The sequence below is a fragment of the Spinacia oleracea genome, chromosome 6, assembly GCF_020520425.1.
Source record: "Spinacia oleracea cultivar Varoflay chromosome 6, BTI_SOV_V1, whole genome shotgun sequence".
NCBI lineage: Eukaryota > Viridiplantae > Streptophyta > Magnoliopsida > Caryophyllales > Amaranthaceae > Spinacia > Spinacia oleracea.
In genome coordinates, this window is record NC_079492.1 from 120,402,291 (window position 1) to 120,418,878 (window position 16,588).

General features: G+C 39.9%; 1 protein-coding gene across 2 annotated transcripts; it reads right to left on the minus strand.

Annotated features, from left to right (window-relative positions):
• Positions 1-69: 69 nt before the first annotated feature.
• On the minus strand, positions 70-4,399 carry LOC110797646 (sugar transporter ERD6-like 7). 2 transcript variants are annotated; one of them, XM_056830725.1, is made up of 19 exons: positions 4,169-4,233; positions 3,889-3,951; positions 3,563-3,639; positions 2,866-2,955; positions 2,713-2,772; positions 2,555-2,620; positions 2,373-2,438; positions 2,146-2,221; positions 2,005-2,069; positions 1,836-1,928; positions 1,669-1,749; positions 1,486-1,570; positions 1,336-1,379; positions 1,191-1,253; positions 1,052-1,111; positions 911-964; positions 745-804; positions 549-663; positions 70-396 (listed from the first exon to the last, which is right to left on the minus strand). In XM_056830725.1, the coding sequence occupies exons 4-19, from the start codon at positions 2,917-2,919 to the stop codon at positions 281-283; spliced, it is 1,158 nt and encodes a 385-aa protein (XP_056686703.1). In that variant the 5' UTR covers positions 2,920-2,955; positions 3,563-3,639; positions 3,889-3,951; positions 4,169-4,233; the 3' UTR covers positions 70-280. The 2 variants fall into 2 exon arrangements, with proteins under 2 accessions (XP_056686703.1, XP_021858444.1); XM_022002752.2 differs by lacking the exon at positions 3,563-3,639 and having other exon boundaries at positions 4,169-4,399.
• Positions 4,400-16,588: the final 12,189 nt, after the last annotated feature.

A 16,588-nucleotide genomic window follows, 5' to 3' on the forward strand; every position in this document is an offset into this window, starting at 1 on the left:
TTTGTTAGTCTGTATCTAAATGTAGTCTACATGTTCTTAGTGTTGTTCTGCTTTTAGCACAAGACCTGATAAAGAAACTCCTTGACCAGCACTGGTCTGCATCACCAAATGAATTGAAGAATTTGAACAAAGAACATAAAATTGATAATAAATGAAATATTTTTTTCGAAAAATTTATAATGCGTTTGTTGATTCTCTTGAAATAAATTTTACTTGTGCGTCTGATTCACTGGAAAATGATGTGTGGTTCTACTGTTTCTTTCCTCTGTAGACTATGCGACTAAGCATTAATATCTGCTTGGATCTGTTCTAGAGTTCTTCCTTTTGTTTCGGGTACAACCATAACAATGAAAACAATCGCTGCTGCATTGATTGCCGCATACAGAATGAAGGTACCTGACGAAAAGCAGGATGGCACGTATAAGAAAAAATACAAAAAAACAAGACCTGATAAAGAAACAGAATGGCGCGTATAAGAAGAAAACCAACAAGACCCTTAAAACTAAATATTCAAGTAATATGAACTAGAATCAGGCATAATGATATACCCCAGGAACTCCATTCCATCAGAAAATTGAATGTGTAAGAAATGGACCATGCACCGAACCAGTTAACCAGTGTTGCCAGGCTTCCGGCCACCCCTTTTACATTTATAGGGAAAATCTGCCAGAAAAACAAAATATCAGATATACTGAAACTGAAACTAGCATTTGAGTAGTAGTAGCTTATGTGGTATGCTATCACCTCTGACATTACAACCCACGGAACTGCTCCCATTCCTGCTGAAAACGCCGATATGTATACCTAATTGCAGATTAAGACAATATATACAGCTTTAACTTCCATTCATCCATAATTCCACACTATTTGGAAATTATACAAAAGTTTTCGAAGCCAATAAATACTCTACCAGTATGCCTGTGACTGCAAGAATTGCCGCTGCCTTCTCTGATAGCTCATGAGCCTGGTTCATGGAGAAAACATGTGATTTAACACATTCTGAATATTTGACACTCAAATTTTATACTGTATGAGTTTTCCCATAGTTTACCTTGAGGTAGAACGCAATAGCAGTCAATAAACAACCTACAACTAATCCAGCCGCAGAAACCTGTAACAAGAAGTCTAATATCCTAGTTAATCGAAGAGGGTAGCAGATTATTTGGTACAAGAATGGGAAGTATATTTACCAAGAGCATTGGCTTTCTTCCTACTCTGTCAATTAAAGTTGCTCCAATAAGTGTAATCACAACCTGTGGAGATATGTTCTTTAAAGTTGGAACACAGACACACGATAACTTATCCTTCTAACAACAGGAAGTATGGGTTCCGAACCTGAAGCAAAGCATATATTATAGTACCAATGCTTGGAGAAAATCCTGTAAATATGAATAAAATTTTAGAAGACAGTGGTTTTGCGCATTTAGTAAAATCATACGAGTATTTTCCTTCTTCTACGCAGAGTTTTACAAATAGAGTATTTACCAGCCGTCTCAAAAATATTGCTGACATAGAAGCAGATACCATTAATTCCCCCAAACTGTTGGCAAACCATCAATCCAACTCCTATCTGACATCAGAAAATTTCAATTATTTTGTTTGAAAACTTAAGGATTCACAAATTTAACACAATCAGCTGGTAAACTATAACAAGGATAGCAGTCTTACCGTGACAGAACGTAGATACCTCTTTTGAAACAAGTCAAACATATTAGCTTTGGGCAGCTTTTCGAGTTCTTCTATGTAATCCTGTCAATTCAAAGTCATAATGTGCAAATATGAGTAGGCCACTTCATTAGTATTAATTATAGTCAAATTGAAAGAACAACTAGTACTTGAATCTCAGCAGCCTCATGAGTTATATCTGCGTCCTTGCCACGAAGTTTCTGAAGTGCAGCTTCAAACTCCTTTTGAGATCCTATTTTCGCCTGTATTTACTTCGATTTGATATGATTGTTTCAATTGAATTGTTTACCTAATTTTGAAATGATTCTGTATGCTTACCAGCCATCTTGGAGATTCTGGAATGAAAAATAAACCCAAAAGTAGAACAGCACACGGGATAAGTCCTGCATTATACACCTAGTAAGTCTCTTTCTGCAGTGTCCAAGATATATACAGTAGAGTTTTTCCTTAACTCTTTACCAGTTAATGCTAAAGTCCTCCATGATAATACAATCCCTATTATAAAAGCCACTGAGACGCCAGTACAGATCATGACCTGCAAGGGGAGAATATAGTGTAAGTCGATGCAAAAACTGTATTAAAATTTGATAAGGTACTGACTGTAAGAATTTAAGTAAAACATACAAAACTTAAATGATCAGAAACAAGAAAACTTCAGTGTCTCACTTCCTAAGGTACAAAAATACCTGATTTAATGTTGTAAGTGCTCCTCGGAGATTTACAGGTGCTATTTCCGCAATGTAAACAGGTACCTATTGAATTACCACATCATGTTGGCTAACATTTCAATGTAAAGCTGCAAAAATGTGGCCATTGAACAGATTTTTTTTCTCTAGAAAGATGGCATATAACTCCAAAGCATACATACCACATAGGAGAAGGCACCCATTCCATATCCTCCTGCTAGTCTTCCTATATCCAATGCTAAAGAACCCTGGTTAATTAACGAGAAATTCATAGATAATTTATTTCTCTGAAACAGAAGTTTAGTAAGGATTAAAGAGGTTAATAATTTTGAAGCTGAACCTTGGCAAAATATATGGAAAACCACCCGCCCACACAGAAAGCAGAATACACTCTCATTGCCTGCAAAACATTTAACCATTCAGAAGAATTCAAAAGACTAAGCTAGGTGAAAGTTATTAGTTCATAATGTCAAACTTCACTTTGATTCCATACCCATTTCCTCCCAATAAAATCTGCAATAGGTCCACTAGTGATAGCTCCAATCATTGCACCAAAAGTAAGTATAGAACCGAAAAGTGAAAACTGCAAGAAAATGAAGAGAGAAAATTGGAAATGGAGATTGAATGAAAACATGTAAATAGAATGTTTCAAGAACAGCTAGGTGTCCACTACACACATAGTTGGCCTTTGGTGTGGTTTCTTACTGATGTGCACAGTTGCAGACCAATTATGGTGACCAGTTATAATCCAAATTATTATTGATTCACTGGCTTTTGGAGTCACGTTTTACTCATTTACATGGTTGAAATGTGATTATGGTGTACACTAAGATGCAAAATATCATTCACCTTTGGCTGTGTGGCGTCTTACTCCTGTGCACGGTTTCAGTATTATTATGGTGAGTTGTTGATTCAAATTAAATATAACTTATTAGCACTTATTTAGTTGCAAAATGAACTTGGGAGCCCTTGTTTGAACTGTTTGGAACTTGTTTACAAGAAATGGGTTTGTGGAACGTGAACGAATAAGACCATAATGTCTCAAATCAAATAAATTTACAGTTTTTGTTCTCGCTCAACTCAGAAACAATTGTCAGAATCCTCTTTTTCAACTCAACTCTTTGAATTCCACAACCGAGCAAGAAGGTACTACAACCACTATCATTTTAATTGAGGTGTCAAAAACTGACCTGACCCAAGTTTGCCCCAGAAAATTCGATTATAACTAATGAGCTGATTGATCAAAGATCACTCCATTCAGCATGACCTGAACCAATGTTTACCCAGAAAACATGACATAACTAACGAGCTAATTGATCAAACATGACTCAGAAGTCAGAACTAGCATGACCTTACCTACCCCAATCCACAACTACGGCTGTAGATTCTTGTCAATCATGTAAAAACCCACAATTCAACTCTAACGTGTAATGACTAATACTCACAAAATAGATGAAAATTCCCAAAATTGAAGTTCTAAATATAACATAGAAGAAGCAGAAAGTGATCAGCAAACCTGAGCAGTAGAGAGACCAAGTTCTGCAGTAATTGCAGACTGAGTAGGAGATGAATAGCCTGCCTGAAAACCAACTCATTATATCTGTCACTGTCAGTATAAATTTAAACAACATCAACAACAACAACAACAACAACAACAACAACAACAACATTGTCAAAGCCTTAATCCCAATAAAGCCGGCGCCGACTGCATAAACCAAGATGTTATCTCCGATGATGGTCGTCTAATATAAAACTACACAAATAGAAGATGTATTCAGTTAAAAAAAGGCACATACACAAGCTCCAAATTCATAGGAACCACAGACAACAACAAAGGTGCTAAGGTAAACCATCCATGGATGACCTCTGCCCTTATTTCCGCCATGAGAGGTGGTTCCCTTAGCCTCAATTAATGGCTGCTCGATCTCTTGGTGGATAATCTCCACATCTTCCTCTCCATAACCCATTTATTTTTCTGACAGATTTCTGTGTGTTTGACTCTTACAGTGACTTGTTATGACACACTTGCACATACGTACAAAATTTATTATTAGAGCCGTGCTGTCTTTTAACTTTTAAGTACTAAGATATTTAGTTTAAGATATTTGTACTGTTCAGATTTGTCAAAAACTAATCCGATCTGATCAATTGATCATAATCCCATAATAATTAAAGTGACAAAGTGTTTTTCCCGCATTTTATTCATATGGACACATTTACCCCACATACATCATCTATGTAAAATTTCTTCCTAATACGTCAAGGACATTCGACTCTATTTTTAATTTTTTTTGTTGCAAATGAGCCACAAGGGTGGGGATGAGAATCGATCCCAAGATCATCTGGAACCGGGATGGAAGCTCTAACCAACTGAACTATCCATCACTCGCATTCGACTATGTTTGTTAGCTCTAAACTTAAACCCAATAAATTAAGTTTACCAAACTAGCCCAAACTATACTCAAAAGTCGATTTTCTAATTTAGATCCAATCAAGAATACTGTGAATAAAATTTAGGAAATTTTGTTAGAAATTATATGGTCATTTTTGCGAGAAAAATGGGACCTTAATCTACTTTTGTCCCCATTTCCGAAAGGGAAGGTTCGATGATGAGAACATAAATCTCCACTCGGCAACGCATCTCCTATAAAATAACGAATCTCAATCACCCTTTTCATTTCACCCGAAACCTGCTATTTATAGAAACCTGCTATTTATGGAAACCTGCTAAAAATAGTAACTACCGTAATGGGTAGTTGTTAAAAGTGGCAAGTCATAAAAGATAGAAACCTGTCAGAATTAGGTGTTGCACTCCAACATAAATCCTAAATGAGATAGAAGTTGCGAGAGAATCCTATTCCTAATACGATTCGAAAATAAGAGTTACGTATTAAATTAAAATCCTAACGAGCCTAGAGTTCGTAACGGGCCCAGACGCATCCCGTCATAAAATTAATACGCACTAAAAGACTCGATTAAGTCTCATACACTCCGGATTCTAAGAGTCCGAATCTGACAAAGAACTCGGCCCAAACATCATTTTCAACGCCCAGCCCTGGGCGCTGAAATTGCCTGGATCCTATTTTCACCGCCCAGAGCTGGGCGCCGAAATCTTTGACGCCCAGCCCTGGTCGCTGAAAATACCCGGGACGAGTTCTTTCCTAATTCTTCGTGGATTAGAGTTCTACAATTCTATCATTCCACGAACTCTTTTCTATAAATATAGCCCCAAGTTCGACGTGAAAAAGAACACACACAATTCATATTCTGAGTATTGACTCCAACCCCTAAGCCTAAGCCTCACACTGCGAAATTGATCCACGCGTTCTGTCGCAATCGATCCAAAAATCGAACAGAACGTATCCTGTCCCGTAACTTGAGATTCGTTAAATAAAAGGAGAAATAGCAAAGTCAAAGTGGTTAGTTTTCTGAGAACCGTGACACACCTCTCAAGGGTGCGTCGTAATGTGCCCCTTCGCATGATTTAATTGCTTTCCTCGCCCTTTTATGAACTGTTAAACTAATCAAATCTGATTGTTCTATCACGCCTAATAAAGATAATATGTTGGGAAATTGGATTATCATGCTAGGTCCCTTAAAACAATCTAAATCAGATAATCGCGATCGATCTAGTATTATATGTTGCATATTGTTAAAATCAACTCAGATTAGTTTAATAAGTTAACGCATGTCCCTTCAATTATTTATGCTGAGCTAGTAAGGATATCCTGCCTCTGGAGTTATGGAAGAGCGAGTACTCCTCTCGGTAGTTACAGTCCCCCGAACCCTCAATCTCTACCTTGAGGGTGTATGTTGAGAGATCCCCACACCAGGGATCACAAGGGACCCTACGGCCGTCGTGGTCAAACATGATTGCACTCCCTTTATGTCACGATAACCGGGTTTTGTCAGTTTTTCTCATTGTCGTTAAAAACTGAATGGCGACTCCTATATTACTAGTCAATTGGGTGTAAACTCACAGGAAATCCAATTACACTTGATTTGACAAAAAGAAACGTCACGCCCACGAGGGACGAGGTCACGCATTAGCCTCGTGCTTTTTCGACCCCCTCACAGTGGCGACTCCACTGGGGATAGTGAAGGAAATACTCATGCTTGTAGGTAATTAAAATAGCCGAAGGGTGAAACGATCCTACCCCGCGTTTATTTCCCCATCAAGTTGGGACGACCTGAAAATCAACATATTAATGTGAACGGACAGAACCGCATAACGAATCTTGGCTCCCTTAGGGAGTTAGGACTAAGGATACCCATCGCCAACCGGGGGGTGCATACGCTTCGAATGTTGTCCACTCGGCACTTTCGCTAGTAGTACACCCGTCCCAAACCCAATCACTCGCCCATTAGGTCCCTCTCATTGGTGCATGCCCCCTTGGCTTACATCGTGATTGGCCTCTTGGGCGAAATTCGTCTGTTGAAGGCACTACCTCGACCGGGGCATGTGTTGGATCTGCGATAGAAGCGGTACCAAGCCAGGCGCAAATACTACCCATAGAAGCCTATCATAAACTACATGACATATTATTATTGCCTCATGATGTAATGTTGGTTATGTGTAGCGAAATATGTGATTGTGTGTGACAAACAACGTTAGAAAACCAACGACCTTAAAAATTGCCCAAACATTCATAAACCAATTGGCCAAAGAGTTATACCAAAATACGTGTTCCGCAAACCCGAACGATCGCCACAAAAATAAGCGACGCTCGGGATGGCCCGTAACGAATCCCACGAACGCTGCACAACGCGTAAAGGACGTTATTAGGCAAGCACGCAAAATCAAAGTCGCATAAACAAAAAAGTAGACGCAAACAGAAAACGAGAACCAGCCAGGGACGCATTTTCATCGCCCCTGGCTGGGCGCCGATATTTCTCACGCCCTTCGCTGGGCGCTGAAGTTGTTGCCTGGCCTTTTGGTCAGGCACAGCAGCCTCGGTGCCCACGCATGAAGAAAATACGTAGCAAAAAAAAAAAAAAACTTTTCGTGATTTTTTTTTGCTACGAGGGCGTATGAAAAAGCACTCGATTCTAAAAGCGACTTATAAAAAAATAAATAACTCTTTGTGTCGTTGTTAGGCCTCCTACGACGACGATGTTCGGCACCAAAACCGAGCATGCTAATTAAACCTTGAATGTCACATGGGCAAAGAATTCGAAAAATAATAAAGTTTTCAAGGAAAAATAATGTTCGAATAAAAAATAAATAAATCCGAGTCTAGACTAGGCTATGCCAAAGTACAATCTAAATCCTAAGTCTTAGTTGTCTTATCCATAGAATCGGTCCTAATGCTTGGTGTCGTTCTTCAAGTTAAAAGGTTAAACCATATTGAGTCTCCCTTCCTAACATTTAAATCAATAAGCACCCATATGTAATTGTCATCCCTTGCTAAGAATCTACGGCCCCAATACTCTCTCTCACCAATAAAAATAATATATTATAGTATTTGCAAAATGGAAACAGTCACATTCTGAAAATCATTCTCCCATAGTCGCACAACCCCCAAAGTGAACCTAAGGTGTCAATACCATTAGAAAAAATTAATGGCCTCAAGGCTTATGATCACATTGGGTCACGACTATCATAGTCCTCTCGAGCCACTCGCTCCTTCAAATACTCCTAAGTACGGACTAAAAGATTTTCCATGAATGCATTATGACGAACCATGAAAATACCCAAATCGGCATGCCATAAGGCTACCATCGGGGTAAAGCAATACACACTAAGAGGGAACCGCACTAATGATTCTAGTCTTACAAAAATGAAAATTCGATCTCCCCAACTAACTACCTTGCCAACATTAAGAAAAATGGCGCATGACAAATGAACACCCAAGGGTTAAAATCTAAAGTGTCAACCAACGAAAGTTGTGGTCCAATTACCCTGAGTCTGAAAGTTGCTTGGTCAAGTATTATAAGCTCACGCCACGTCATTATTTTGAGTCTAGGCCACCTCCTTGTATTCATACACGGGTTATAATCAGAAAAATTAATGAAAGTTCGAGTCTAAATCACAACTTCCAGTTTAATCCCGGAAACTGGAATCTGAAAAGAAGCACAAAAAAATTATTTTCGATGTAATTCTTTCGTTAAATTTCAATAAGGTAAAAATAACATTTTGAATCTATGCTATTTGCACATTTTAAGAAACGACTAAATACGCTTGCAAAGTAAGACAATTAAAAGGTCCACCCTAGGCCTATTAAAGCTAAAGGTCCACCCTAGGCCTACTAAAATTAAAGGTCAACTGTAGGCCTACCAAACGAGGCTCACTCAGTCTCACCTCGTGACTCAAAGACCACAACCATCTACCTTTTAGCCCAAATAAAAAAAATTGAAGGATTTATGTTGGGGAGAAACCCCAAGCAAAAAGAAAAAAAAGAGAAAGAGAAAAGGGAGAGCGAAAAGAGCGAGCCATGAAGTACTTAGCCCGTACCTCCCAAAGTGCGAAATTTACCCAAGTAAACGAAGGAAAAGAATTGAGTCAACCAATCCAAATCATGCCACAAAAACTACATAAAGTTCTACGATGTCTACCCTTTCCAATCCTTATGTTCTTAGACGCCTTCGCTCTGGGGCCCCTGTTCAGCTCATTTAACCCATCCATGTTCTCATTGCCATAACCCAAGAAAATGTTACCTCGCCTCTTATTCTTGAACTTGTTGTCAACTGCAAACCACGTACGACCATTGACACATGCGTCATACCCATTATTTCCAAAACCTGCTCTTACATCACCATTAGTATAATGACCATATAACTTGTTTGAATACATCCTGTTGATATACCCTTGAGCCGTCTGTAAGGGGGTCGAAAAAGCGCGAGGCTAATGCGTGACCTGTCCCTCGTGGGTGTGACGATTCTTTTATTCAATCAAGTGTAATTGGATTTCCTGTGAGTATACACCCAATTGACTAGTAATATAGGAGTCGCCATTCAGTTTTTAACGACAATGAGAAAAACTGACAAAACCCGGTTATCGTGACAAAAAGGGAGTGCAATTATGTTTGACCACGACGGCCGTAGGTTCCCTTGTGATCCCTGGTGTGGGGATCTCGCAATATACACCCGTAAGGTAGAGATTGAGGGTTCGGGGGACTGTAACTACCGAGAGGAGTAATTCGCTCGTCGATAACTCCAGATGCAGGATATCCTTACTAGCTCAGCATAAATAATTGAAGGGACATGCGTTAACTATTAAACTAATCTGAATTGATTTTAGCAACATGCAGCATATAATACTAATTCGATCGTGATTATCTGATTTAAATAGCATTAAGGGACCTAGCATGATAATCCGATTTCCCAAAAAGATTATATTTATTAGGCGTGATAGAACAATCATATTAGGTTAGTTTAACAGTTCATAAAAAGGGCGAGGAAAGCAGTTAAATCATCGAAAAGGGACACATTACGACGCACCCTTGAGAGGTGCGTCAGGGTTCTCAGAAAACTAACCACTTTGACTTTGCTATTTCTCCTTTTTATTTAACGAATCTCGATTTATGGGACAGGATACGTTCTGTTCAATTTATGGATCGATTGCGACAGAACGCGTGAACAGTTTCGCAGCGAGAGGCTTGGGCTAAGGGGTTTTGAGTCAATACTCAGAATATATTATGTGTTGTTGTGTGTTCTTTTCACGTCGAACTTAGGGGTCTATTTATAGGAAAAAGTGGCGTAGAAAGATAGTTTTTCAGGATTTTGAATACGAAACGGATTAGGAAAAGAATCCGTCTCAGGTACTTTCGGCGCCCAGCTCTGGGAGCTGGAATTTTCGGCGCCCAGGGCTGGGCGTTGAAAATAGGGTCTGGCAGTTTTGTTTAGTCAGATTCGGATTCCTAAAATCCGTAGAGTTTGAGATTAATTCGAGTCTTTTAGCGCGTATCAATTTTATGACGGAATGCGTCTGGGCCCGTTACGAACTCTAGGCTCGTTAGGATTTTAATTAATACGTAACTCTTATTTCCGAATCCTATTAGGAATAGGATTCTCGCAGTTTTTCTATCTCATTTAGGATTTATGTTGGAATGCAACACCTAATTATGACAGGTTTCTATCTTTTATGATTTGCCACTTTTAGAAGCTACTTTTTACAGCAGTTACTATTTTTAGCAGGTTTCCATAAATAGCAGGTTTCGGGTGAAATGAAATGGGAAATCGAGATTCGTTTATTTTATAGGAGATGCGTTGTCAAGTGGAGTTTTTATGCTTTCATCATCGAACCTTTCCCTTGCGGGAATGGGGACAAAAGTAGGTGTCTACAGTTAGCCCCCACTTTGACTGAGTCTTGGAGTAAGACGATGGTCAAAGTATTAGACGGAGTGCGTCACACAAGCCATGGTGTATGTGACCTGTTTTGCGAGGGTCTCACGAGCCCCCGAGTGATAACATTTGACTTAATGGTCATCACTTGAAGTGTCGACATATCCCTCACGTGTCATTTGGGATTTGTCAACTGATAGTATAGAAACTTCCTCACTTTGTCATTGGAAGGATCTAAAGATGCGTAGAAACTCCCTCACTTTGTCATTGGGAGTAACTACAGATGTTTTCGAAATTAAAGCTGTAAAGTGTAATTGGGCCTGGCCAAGCCCAATCACGAGGTAAAACGTTTTTAAAGATTCTCATTTTCAGGGCTGGCTAAACGAGAAAACCCCCTTGTTTTTATAGGATGTAAAACGAAGGAAAATCCAGTACCCTTGTTTTTATAGGAAGTAAAACGAAGGAAAATCCAGTAAAAGTTATCGCTGCAGCGACTAAGGACCTGCGCTGTTAGTGACGCAGACCCCGCCCGCTGAAGGTGGGTGAGCCTGTCCTCTGAGGGGGACCCCCCGTCCAATAGAAGTGGACGAATCTGTTTGATGTTTTTTTGAAAATAAGGACCTACGCGGTTTGTGACGCAGACCCCGCCCACTGAAGGTGGCGAACCTTGTCCGCTGAGGGTGGACACCCCGTCCGATAGAAGTGGACGAATCTGTTTAAATTTTTTTGAAAATAAGGACCTAAGCGGTTTGTGACGTAGACCCCGCCCGCTGAAGGTGGCGAACCTTGTCCGCTGAGGGTGGACACCCCGTCCGATAGAAGTGGACGAATCTGTTTTGAAATTTTATTTTGTTTTGTTTTTTTTGAAAATAAGGACCTACGTGTTTTGCGCTGTAGACCCCGCCGGCTGAAGATGGCGAGCCTATTTTAAATTTGAAGACTTTATTCTTCGAAAAGCTGAGGACCTGCGCGGCTAGTGACGCAGACCCCGCCCGCTGAGGGTGGGCGAGCCCATTTTGAATTTCTTATTTTGCCTATGTAGAAGAGCTTTTGGTGATTACAACCTGTTGGTGGGTCGTAATATTTCTTGATTAGATGTGTCCTATAAGTGGGTCCACACTGTGTATATTTAACAATATATTTTTTGAGATATCCAAACATGATATGGTGCGTGGCGCAGTCTGGGAATGTGATTTTGATTGCGCGCTTGGAGTCCACTTTTCGCGAGCCCCCAAGTGTTGGGGCTCGTCGGTTGTTTTTCGCGTCTTGTAATCATGTTCGGGGTCACGCTCGTATGTGCGAGCGACCTCCTATAGTAGTGTGCTATTTTTAACAAAGCCGTGAGGTGCGACTTTCAGTGAAGAAATCGGCAATTTTCAAGCCGAATGAATATGGCAGGGCCCAATAGAAGTTAGGGCTTTTTGAGCCTGGATTCATTTTCAGCGCCAAGGCCTGGGCGTTGAAATAATTCACGGCCAGGTGGGGCGTTGAAAGTGTTGTTTGGGCTGGTCTTTTGATGACACAGTTGGCCTCTTGTTCATTCGTTTATTTCACTTGGAAGTTCTATGTATTCTCTTTTTCTTTTGTTTTTTCTTTGTTTTTAGAACGTGATGATTTTCTTTGAGAAGCCGTAGCCGATTGGTGGACTACGGTGCTTGTCGCTTCGGGGCGATTATTTTAAGGAACTGTTGCTCTTAAGGCGTACAGTTATTGCAATAGTCGGGCGAGTCTATATGGCCCGAGGAACATACCTTGAGGTGTAAGACTTTGATCGCTCTTATATTTTTTGAACGTGTTCGTGAATGATGATATGTATGTGCGAACGAGCGTTCATAGAATGGCCGTTGTGTGCGGTCCATTAATCAGTTTGCTTGAATCATTTTTTTGAGCGATGACTGATTTTGAATAGTTTGCTTAGAAGCTTGATAGGGGTCAGGTCCATTCATGAAGTGGGCTCAAACATCGTGCCCTTTCCATTGTTCAAACATTTGCTTCGAGATTTTTTTTATTTTGTTATGGTTGTTTCGTAGCTTGGAGCCCCCAAGTATGCGTGTTGGGACGCTTCCTTTTGGCGTACGATTTTGTAGGTTCTTTCGAGAAAGATGCCTTGGGGTTTCGCTCGTGTAGGTGCGAGCTATCCCTTCCGTGGTAGGTAATGTTTTGCTACCTTTAATCCTTAATGTAGATGTCGTGTGGCTTGCATTTTGAATTTGGGCGATAAGTAATTTTTTTTTTTGCCTCTTTTACACATGCTCTTTGGCCTTGCTCGCATTAGTGCGATATACCTTACTCTTTTTCGACTTGTACCGTGGGACGGTTGAACTTATGGTGCAACGTAGGCTTGTGTGGCCTAACGACGTGTCTTAGAACATTCCTCCAGGCGTTGGGATATCATTATCATTTTTGCATTGGAGTACTTTATCACGCCTTGTTCAGGTCCTCGAACAAGGGTAGCACCTTCTGCGTGGGTTTGCACGGTTTATTACTTCGTTCGATGCGAGGATTCATAGATGTTTCTTTCTCATTTTTATATCTGAGCAAAACATGGCTAGCAGAAAGATTCAGCGCCCAGGCTGGGGCGTTAAAGATATCGGCGCCCAGCTCTGGGCGTTGAAATTGATTTCTGGGTATATTTTGATGATTTTTTTTTTGCTTTTGCTTTGGAACGAGGTAGACTGTGTAACGGGCGCTTGTAGGGCGAGCGTTATGTGCAGTAGCTTGATCGGAGTTTTGGTGACTCGCGATTTTCAGTTACCCTTGTTAGTGGGGTGACTTTATATATTCCAAGTAGTGCTTTAGAATTTGGGAGGGGTTGTAGCCATTCTAAGGTTCGTTTTGCACGATTAAAGCTTAGGATTGAGCCCCTATGACATATGTACAGCATTAGCGTCGAGAATTTGCGATAAAATCGTCATTTCGAGCATTTTTAGAGTGTTTTTCTCAAGCCCCCAATTGTAGCTACGGGATTGGCTTGGTGCTATAATGCTTTGCATACGTTTTTATGCATTCATGGTGACACGGATCATGAATAGTTTGAACCAGACTCGTTTAGTGCGAGGTATGTTCGAGCAGTGATTTGCTACTTCTCTTGTAAATGTCGTATTGTGTGACATTGCCATGGTCAAGGTAATCACATGTTGAAGTGTGCCTTGACCAAAAGCTAGGTGCCTTTCTTTACCCATAATCGTATTTAGAAATCTTTTGACTCATTTGCAAAATTGAGATAAACGCATACTTAGCTTAAACCAACGACACTTTTGAAGAAGTCTTTTAAAAATCATTTGAAAATCATTTAAAATCCGAGTCCTACTGTGTACAATCCGAGGTGTCCTAAGTAGGTTGACTTATAGAAGGGTTCGTACAGGATTACATGAGTGAATCAAAATACTGTTACGATTTTTGGAATGCTGTCTAAGGATTCGCTGGAAGCCAGGGTGCAGGCGTCAAGATATACTTGTGCCCGTTTGGCATATGCTTTAGGCTTTTAGGGCCATCTTTTCCAAAATTGCGGGAATATAAACCGTTTTCAAATTGACTTAGATTTACTTGGTGTATGTCTGTATAAAAGGTCGAGGTATACTTAGTTCCTTCCCTATCTTTTCATTTCAATTTTTAGCCCCCAGTTATTGTTATGTCTTCCCATTAATAATGTTTTCAGATTTCGATTTTAGATGCCCGTGTCATATGCCTGAGTAGGGTGAGCCTTGGTTAAGTGCCAAGTCCTATTGACAATGTCTGATTTTTTCCGAAGGAGATTAGCAAGCATTTGAATTACCATGAACGGGTGCCCTGAGTTCGAAGGAACGATGGGGCAATGCCGTAGAACAATTCTCTTTATTGCAAGCTTACTGCCTTTACTACTTGTTGGCGATTATGACTGTGTCTAGTGGTGAAAGAAGGTCTTGAAGTGAACGATTATGTCTAGTGGTGAAAGAAAGTCTTTAAGTGAGTTAGTTCGCTTTAGGGAGGGTCAAGTCGAGTACTTTAGAGGTCATGGACGCTTGCGCTAGCCCCCATTCAATCGAGGCAAAGCGATCTTTTTGAGTCTTGGCTAAGTGCCTAGGAGTGTGAGTGCTCCTTCTTGCAAGGTACGTGCCTTTATTATTTTTCGATGTGTGCTCATTAATTTTGGCATCTTGGTGACTTGGATTCTTCCTTTGACTTAAGTTTTTCTTTCGACTTGGGTTGCAAGTAATTAAATTTCAATAAGGGACTTCTATTCTTTATTCTTGTTATTCTATAGGATTTTAATATTTTTGCAAATTGGTTGGACCGAATCATGGATTGCCTACGTATCCGCTTTAAATAATTTTAATTTGGAATCAGGTCTTGCGTAGTTCTTAGCCTAGAAAATGGTTTCTTAGAATGCCGATTTTAAACAAGTACGTTCCGAGGTGGAAACATATTATTTGAAATGGTAGAATAAGTGAAGTTTATTATTATTTTAATCTGTTGCCTTGCCGTAAGCCAAAAATTTGTTTTATATATTTTTTGAGGTACATGTGTTTTTTTTGGTGGTACGTATGTCTGGTACATGTGTTTTTTTTGGTGGTACGTATGTCTGAATACGTGTTGTACCCCCCCCAAGTGTTCGTTATTTTTCCGTGTATGTGCGGATAAAATGACGAGCACTTCTGGACAATATTTGGCGAGCAGAGAGAATCAGCGCCCAGGCTGGGGCGTTAAAGATTTCGGCGCCCAGCTGTGGGCGCTGAAAATTATTTCTGGGCGGATCTTTTTGGTGCGCTAAATGCTTCTTTTCTTTTTAGACTAACTTTAGGGGCGCTTTGCAAAGTTTCTTTTTTATTATTCACATTTTTTTATTTTTACGTTGAGCGTAGAATGTATTCTTCATTTGTCTCTTTTTTATTTGTGACTCAAGACGGCTTGAAAGATGGGTTGAATGAGATAGGATAAGTTGTATAGGTATTAGTCGAGCATGAGGATTACATCAACCAAGGCCAATGAGTAGCATGGGGACGGCTCAAGGGTATATCAACAGGACGTATCCAAACAAGTTATATAGTCATTATGCTAATGGTGGTGTAAGAGCAGGTTTGGACTTTGGAAATGATGGGCATGACGCACGTGTCAATGGCCGTGTGTGGTTTGCGGTTGATAACAAGTTCAAAACAAGAGTTGAGGTAATGGTTTCTTGGGTTATGGCAATGAGAGCATGTATGGGTTAAGTGAGCTGAACAGGGACCCCAGAGCGAAGGCGTCTAAGAGCATAAGGATTGGAAAGGGTAGACATTGTAGAATTTTATGATTTGGATTGGTTGACTCAATTCTTTTCCTTCGTTTACTTAGGTAAATGTTGCACTACGGGATAAGTATTTCATGGCTTGCTCTTTTCGCTCTCTCTTTTCTCTTTCTATTTTTTTCTTTTTGCTTGGGATTTCTCCCCAACATAAATCCTTCAAAAAAAATTTATTTGGGCTAAGAGGTAGATGGTTGTGGTCTTTGAGTCACGAGGCGAGACTGAGTGAGCCTCGTTTGGTAGGCCTATAGTGGACCTTTTAATTTTAGTAGGCCTAGGGTGGACCTTTAAATTGTCTTACTTTGCAAGCGTACTTAGTCGTTTCTAAAAATATGCAAATAGCGTAGATTCAAAATGTTGTTTTTACCTTATTGAATTTTAACGAAAGAATTACATCGAAAGTAATTTTTTGTTTTTTTGAGATTCCAGTTTCTGGGATTTAATTGGAAGTTGTGATTTAGACTCAAACTTTCATTAATCTTTCTGATTATAACCCGTGTATGAATACAAGGAGGTGGCCTAGACTCAAAATAATGACGTGGCGTAAGCCTATAATACTTGACCAAGCAACTCTCAGACTTAGGCTAATTGGACCATAACTTTCGTTGGTTGACACTTTAGATTTTAACCCTTGGGTGTTCATTTGTCATGCGCCATTTTGTTTAATGTTGGC

Coding starts and splice junctions, on each gene's coding strand:
- LOC110797646 (XM_022002752.2), bottom strand. CDS start 4,339: ATGGGTTATGGAGAGGAAGATGTGGAGATTATCCACCAAGAGATCGAG. Junction 2,439..2,554: donor TGGGTGCCTTCTCCTATGTG/GTATGTATGCTT, acceptor GTAATTCAATAG/GTACCTGTTTACATTGCGGA. Junction 805..910: donor TTGCAGTCACAGGCATACTG/GTAGAGTATTTA, acceptor ATCTGCAATTAG/GTATACATATCGGCGTTTTC.